The sequence below is a fragment of the Gymnoscopelus braueri genome (assembly GCF_963280865.1).
Source record: "Gymnoscopelus braueri genome assembly, chromosome: 18".
NCBI classification, from domain to species: domain Eukaryota; kingdom Metazoa; phylum Chordata; class Actinopteri; order Myctophiformes; family Myctophidae; genus Gymnoscopelus; species Gymnoscopelus braueri.
In genome coordinates, this window is record NC_137618.1 from 45,992,972 (window position 1) to 46,000,212 (window position 7,241).

General features: G+C 40.5%; 1 protein-coding gene across 1 annotated transcript; it reads right to left on the reverse strand.

Moving 5' to 3' along the window:
• Positions 1-3,351: 3,351 nt before the first annotated feature.
• Positions 3,352-5,966, reverse strand: LOC308073391 (ADP-ribosylhydrolase ARH1-like; the record flags this gene model as incomplete). The annotated part of the gene is made up of 3 exons (XM_080412262.1): positions 3,352-3,828; positions 4,249-4,621; positions 5,642-5,966. The coding sequence occupies 3 exons, from the start codon at positions 5,964-5,966 to the stop codon at positions 3,420-3,422; spliced, it is 1,107 nt and encodes a 368-aa protein (XP_080268388.1). The 3' UTR covers positions 3,352-3,419.
• Positions 5,967-7,241: the final 1,275 nt, after the last annotated feature.

Here is a 7,241-nt window from a genome sequence, read left to right on the forward strand (position 1 = left end):
TAAAAAGGGAACAGATAATGTATCTACAGAGCATAACCTCATGTCTGCTTTTACTATGCAGAAGGGTACTATTAAAAATAGTTTCAGACGCTCAGACAACTTTGTCAAGGATTGTCATGTCCTGCCCACTCCTGGTTTATGCTAGCCTGATTATCAGCCTGTTTGGAACCAGGCTAGGTGTATGCATCAGAGTGATGGGTACCCTACCATTTAATATATGGTACTTGTTGCGTATAGTGCCTATAACTCTCTCTACATGGATCCTGAGGTGTGACTTAGGCCCTCATTGGAAACATAAAAGTCCGCAAGGACTTTTATGAACGGACCTGTTAGACAAAGTATTTTAAATGTAACTGTGCTGTTCTACATTTTTTGCCTAATAAAATATTCAATCAATCAATGACAACCAAGCCATGCATCGTCTCTTTGTTACGTCGGGAGACCTGGCTGGCTTCCATTTGGGAATGCGGTGAAAAGTTAGTCCGTTGTCCATTTTAGCCCCTTTATTCTCAACTCGTCGATGGTGAGAAGCCGTGGAACAGTTTTCATACAACAATTCATTCCCATTTTGGCGAAACACTGCTGAAAGAGCACCAACTAGCAGGCTACTATTAGCGAACCTCAGAGTGAAGGGAGATGTTGACCCCACCGACCGGGGGCGGGGCTAGCCGCAGCCGTGGAGTGACACCAGCCTTGCCAGCCCTATTACAAACAAGGAAATAGCTGCATAGGTGAGGCGGGATATTCCATCTGCCTTTGTCTGAATAAATTATCTAAAACTTCACCTGAATGGAATATAAGGTATGGACTAAAGATCAGAGCGACACATACACAGTTACACAAATACACATAGCTGACACAGTGAGAATAGCATGAAGGATTCAGATCAGCTGTTCCATTTACAGCTGTAGGTGAGTTAGATTTAGCACATTCATGTGTAGAGTGGTTGACTAAAGACCCCTGCTGTGAGTTTAAACCTCCTTAGTTCAAATACAGTTAGATAGTACAGAAATGATAGAAGAACAGGTTGGCATTCTAATTTATCCATTACACACTCGCCCTCCCGACGGAGTAGTGTGGCGCTGTCCTATATAACAACTCAACAACACTCACCGCAGACAGACAGACTGACAAGACAGACAGACAAAAGAGAGGGAGAAAAAGAAAAGAAAGAAAGATAAAGACAGATAAAAACAAAAACGGAACAAAAAAAAACAACTAAAAACTTGGTCAGCATGTAGTTTCTTAAAACTAGGCAGGAAGGAAAGGAGTGATGAAAGGATAGAATGTAGGGGTGGGTGGTGGGGGTATTTATCCAACAAACATCCAGGTTGTAGTTGCTAAAGAAGTCTACTTGTCTTCCAGTTTTTTTGATTCAAGTTTTACTCCTTTATTTTAAAATCTCATGTCCATTCCGTCCATCTATCCTGCCTCCTCCCCCCCTCTCACATATTTATATAAAGACATTTAATAAAGAAGAACAGATGGGAACTTTTTTCTTATTTATTCAAATGGTAACAAAAGAAAAAAATACAAATGGTAAAGCAATCACAATTATGTACAGTCCATTATTTATAACAATGCAATGTGTTTCATCAGTGACCTATGAAGTGGTGCATACAAGACAACTGCCCAGATATAAATAAGTAGGCCTATGCCAATTTAAAAGTTGTCATGAAGTAATCTTTTCATTGTAACATCAGTTTCTTGTTTCTTAAGTGTATTTCTTATGTGGGCTTGCTTAAATGTTGTTTAAACCAGTGGTTCATGTCTAGGATTATCAAACCTAACAATGTGATAATCTGGTGTACCAAACCTTTCTCAGTTGATCCTATAAGGTAATGTTTTAATGTAGAATCCATTTCTGCTTGATTTTTGAATTGTGCATATTTAATTAGCTTATTTGACAACATTAGCAATTTGAAACCCTGAACACATGAAACTAGTATTTTTTATAATATTTTGTATTCATGATAGAACCTTAACAGTGAGTTACAAAGTGCTTTGCATCAATGAAAGAGTTGAAATTGTACAGTTTTAAGCATTAAATACACAGTCAGTGCATCTATTAATTAAAAGCTAGTGTGCAAACAAATTTTCGAAGATAAACACATTTCACATCCATAACATGCACAGGCAGATCATGTCTACTGTTGGACACTAGATGGCGTCAAAACAGCAGTTGTTCAGGCCAAGGACCCCATAGCTTTTGATTGATTGAATATTTTATTAGACATAAATATAAAAACAGCACGAGTACAGTCAAACGCTTTGTCTAAAAGGATAACACCAAAAAAGTCCTTGCGGCCTTGTTTCCATTGGGGTCCTAGTAAGCTGAGAGAGATGAAGCAGGGGCCCCAATCACATAATATACTTTGTATTGTGTTGTATATTCAACTTTTTCATAGATTTTATAAATGGCTTCATATAGACTTGTTTAAGAGCACTAAATTAATGTTTGTTTGTTTATACATACTAGGGTTCAAGTGGTTAATTGATTTCGACTTCATACTCAACACTGCACTTCCTTGGGTCCTCAACAACACACTGCTACACACTGATTTAACGTATGGTTCTAGAGAGACAGACACACTGTACATACATAAAAAGATGACTGTAACTTTATAGAAATCTAGCTGAAAAATGATTTGTTAAAGTTCTATAAAAATGACATGGAATTGGATTGAAAATAATGATAGCATTTTGCCTGACACTGTTTGTTTCTCTGTGCATAAATCTAGTTCCCTTTTCCAGAAGAAAAGGGAACAAAACATTTCCCGTTTCCTGGATGGGGGAAGTACAGAGTCAATTCTGATTTCTGTGATATTCATTCATGTAGATATGAGGTATAAGTAAGTAAGCCTTGCCGAGCCATGTGGCCCATTGGGCTCCTGTTTCTGTGTGAGGCAGCTTGACGTACAATACACCGGACATGACGCTAGTATGTCCCAGGGACTTACACCCAATCCAACCCTATCTATAATGAGTGCCAAGCAGGGAGGCATTGGGTCTTTGGTATGACCCGGACGGGGGATCGAACCCCAACTTCCCAATCTCAGGGCGGACACTCTGACCCAGTGGTTCTCAAACTTTATCTCAAGGACCCCTAGGGGAGAACCAATGCTCGAACCACAAAGCTATGAGATATGAGATATGAGATATGAGTACAATCAAATACTTGACTTTGGATGGTACAGTGAAGTATATAAAATGTCTAGTGACTCGAATTTGGTAAATCTACTTTTATTTTTCACTTTACATGATGTCATTTGTTAAGCACAATTCAACAAGGCACTTCAATGTACTTTACATAAAGCATTAAGCAAAAGGAAAACATTATAACAAGGAGACTGGAGTTCAGTAAAAAGGATGGAACATAAACACCTATTTCTCTCTTCCACAATATTTTCAGGCGTGCTTTATTCATTAAAAGGATTATTCCTCAGCTCAAACAGCTTCTGTGCCACCGTAACCAGTCTCTCCCTGTACTCCAGTTTCTCGTGGTTCAGCTCTGGAACTCCTCTGAAGCCGTAGATGGCGCCCCAACAGGCAGCAGCGATCACAGCTGTGGAGTCGCTGTCTCCACCGTGGAAGAACCCATGATCGGCCAGCTTCTCCCATGAGTCACCAGCGCATAGGAGAGCATCATAAGCTATCATGGGGGCATCGGGACCACAGGCACCGGGAGTGCTACGGAAAGCAATTTCCCTGTAAAATTCTTCCCTTTCCTTCACGCCATAGCATTCTGGAAAGCGTGCTTTTTCGACTTTCCCATCCAGGATTCCTCTCTTTGTCAGGTAGTTCTCCCAAGATTCCTTAAAGTAGGCCCTATAACATGGATCAGTGAATGCTGAATTTATTACTCTACCACTGACATTTAAATAAACTATCTGCTATCAATAGTACTGCTTTGACATTGAACAACACACTATATATATATACACACACGCACACACACACACACACACACACACACACACACACACACACACATACATATACATATATACATATATTTATACATACAAATACACATATATTTATACACACATATACATTCTTTGGAGGTACCGAGCCAAGGGTTTTACGATTCTGTCACTATCGGGACATAACTCGGACTTAGCAATGGTCGGCACAGCGACTCGCTCGCCTAAGCTCGCTCGGCGGAGCCTCCGTCGGTGAAAACGAGTGCACCTTTTTCAATCTGACTGCTTTTCCATCTATCTATCTATCTATCTTCACACTCACCATTCCTGGACGTTCTCTTCTACACAGTCGCCTGCCTCTCTGATGTACTCCTTGGCTTTCTCCAGGACCTCCATGAGGCCGTGGCCCCAGGCCTCCACAGGCGGGCTGCCCCTGACGGCGTAAGCCGTGAACAGTGCTGCAGCTAAGGCCCCCAGGTACCCGTTGGGGTGGTGGTGGGTAAGACGCCCGCTCTCAATACTCACTGCTACCAGGTGACGCTCCTGCTCTGGGTCAGGGAAGCGCAGGCCGATACACATGGCGCGCATGGCCGCCCCACAGCCCTTAGCCCTGGGGTTGAAGGGCATCTTGTAGTTGTAGTCTCCTCTCTTCATTCTGTCCTCGAGAACACGACAGGAAGACTTGCAGGTGTTCCCTGGAGAAGGGAGGAGATCAAAAATACATTTTATTTCAAGATTAAATACACAATTTCTGTCACATGCTATTGCTATGATCTTGATTGATGTTAGATTTGTGAAGACGGGACTAGTCTCTAAAGTGCCGGTCACACAGACATTGTCAAAGTAAAATAATTAATTTGCATAATTTGCATGTTCCTGTGTAACTTAAAGGGATAGTTCACCCCAAAAATTTCTTTATTTCTAACGATTAGTCACCCCATGGAGACTTGAATTCATGCATTTTCTTTTTGGAGACACAAAGGAGACTCTTTGTATCTCCTACCAGAACCGCTGCCGGTCATCAAATTATTGGCTTAGGAATGCGACAAAAACAAAAAAATATCCATGAATTCAAGTCTCCATGGGGTGACTAATCGATAGAAAAAAAAGTCAATTTGGGGGTGAACTATCCCTTTAAGCAATACAATCAATTACTCCACCTGGTGTGAGGTGCAAGTAAAGGAAGTAAACATAGTTATACAAACTACTCCTGCCTCATGACTAAATGCAAACCATACTGCACTTCCTTTCTGTTTCAACTTGTATTTATGTATGCATGTATATAGAGTATATATATAGAGGGTATATTATGGGGTAATATTATGTGAGTTAAAATGATAGCTTACAGTAGCTTCGTCCCCACTGCTGCTCCTCCCACTCCCTCCGAGGTCATAACAGTCAAAGCAGTGTCATTAGTTGACGCCACAAGTTTGCATATAAAAGTTCACCAAAGTTGAACTCTAAGCGTTCACCCTTCATGGTGAATTTACTTAGTCTGATCGCTATGATTCCATTCAAATGAATTGAACTGAATTGAAGTGAAATATCACTTGTCATACATGCTGTCGTGATCAGGACTTGAAGGTCTATTTGGTTCCATTTGCACACTTTCAGAGTTAAATTATCAGTGACACATGGTAACACAATGTTGCCATGCCGTGACAGATTTAACACACACAAAAACCTTCAAATTAAAGTAATGTATAGATAGATACCTGGTGCACGTCCGTCCATGTCCTTCATACTTTCTACGTATTTTTCCACCAATTCCCGACACAGGTCCGGCAGGGTTGTCTTATCCTTGCCCCCGACCTCAATCAGCGCCTCCGCGGTGGCCAAGTGCATGATGGTATCATCGCTGAGCGGAAAGTCCTTGACATCCAGCTCAGCCAAACCACCTTTCTCTTTTACTTGCCGATGAATAGACTCCCCATCCCACTCAAACTCCCAGTAGCTGTTGTTGTAGCCCAGGGCATCACCTGCACCGCTCAGAACCATGCTGGCCTCATACCTCTCCTTCAAGGGGATTTCAGTAGACATTATGACTCCTTAACTGAGGACATAAGAAAAGGGCAACATTTCATTTTGAATTATATTATATTTTAAATTGGCTTCATTTTAATTCTTTCAGATCTTTTATGACAAAGAAAAGGCACAGTGGCACAGGGATTGGCAGGTTTTTCAGCATTAACCCATTAAGACCTGAGGCGATTCTTAAAAAAAAATGTAAATCTTAACCGTTTTTTAAAAGAAATCTAAAAAAAATGTTTTCAAGATTTTTCCAAAAATAGCAGATCTACAAGCTCATAGCGCGGCACTCGGTGCCGCGCTATGAGCTTGTAGATCTGCTATTTTTGAATAGCCAAAGACATCTAAAGTGACACAGTAGCGTTCCAGGTATCAATGGGTCAAAGCGATGTTGAACTGAGGTAGAACCTTGGGTTGTGTTCAACCATCATTGCAGTGCTCTGTGGTCGAGGAACTGGAATCAGTGATTTCTATGACAAATATATTGTTTATTCTTTTCTTTTTTTAAAAGGGGGCTATAATTTGGAAATATGACAATACCCTCGGGCCGACTGCATCTGGATCATAATAAAGTCACATACAAATGCATTTGCATTTCGACAATTGAATTTAACTTAGCAGTGTATTGTTAATAGTCTTGACAGCAGTGTAGTCAATTATAAATCACTAATCTGCACTGTGAACAAAAAAACATTCAACCTTTTTCCAGACTTATTTCTACTCTAATACTGCTGATTCATCTTGCCTTATTGCCTATTTCCTCAGCCTATCAGAACATAATCATTTCTGCCGTAGTCAAAAAGCTGATTTAAAACGACTTTCTGCCTAAGTCATTTTGGAATGTAACAAGCATTCTGATTGGCTTAGGACATAGGCAATAAGGCACAATGATGCAGTAGTGTTAGGAGAGTATGTACAATTATCTAGCCAGTCACACAAGCAATGCAACTAATTAGATCTCCCCTGGTAAAGAGTATGTAAGCAACCGAGTTAGCGGACACAACTCAGATCTGTGTCTTTGATGGTTCTATTATACTAACACACAATACAAACACACATTAAAGGGATAATTCACCCCCAAAATGACTTTTTTTCCCATCAATTACACACCCTATGGAGATTTTTCTGTTTTTGTTGCATTCCTAAGCCTATAATTTGATGACCAGCGGAAAGATGCTAATGTGTCCAGTTGGAGACTTAAAGTTGACAATTTGAGTCTCTACCGGAGCTACCGTCGGTCTTCAAATTATTGGCTTATAAGAATGTGACAAAAACAGAAACAAATCT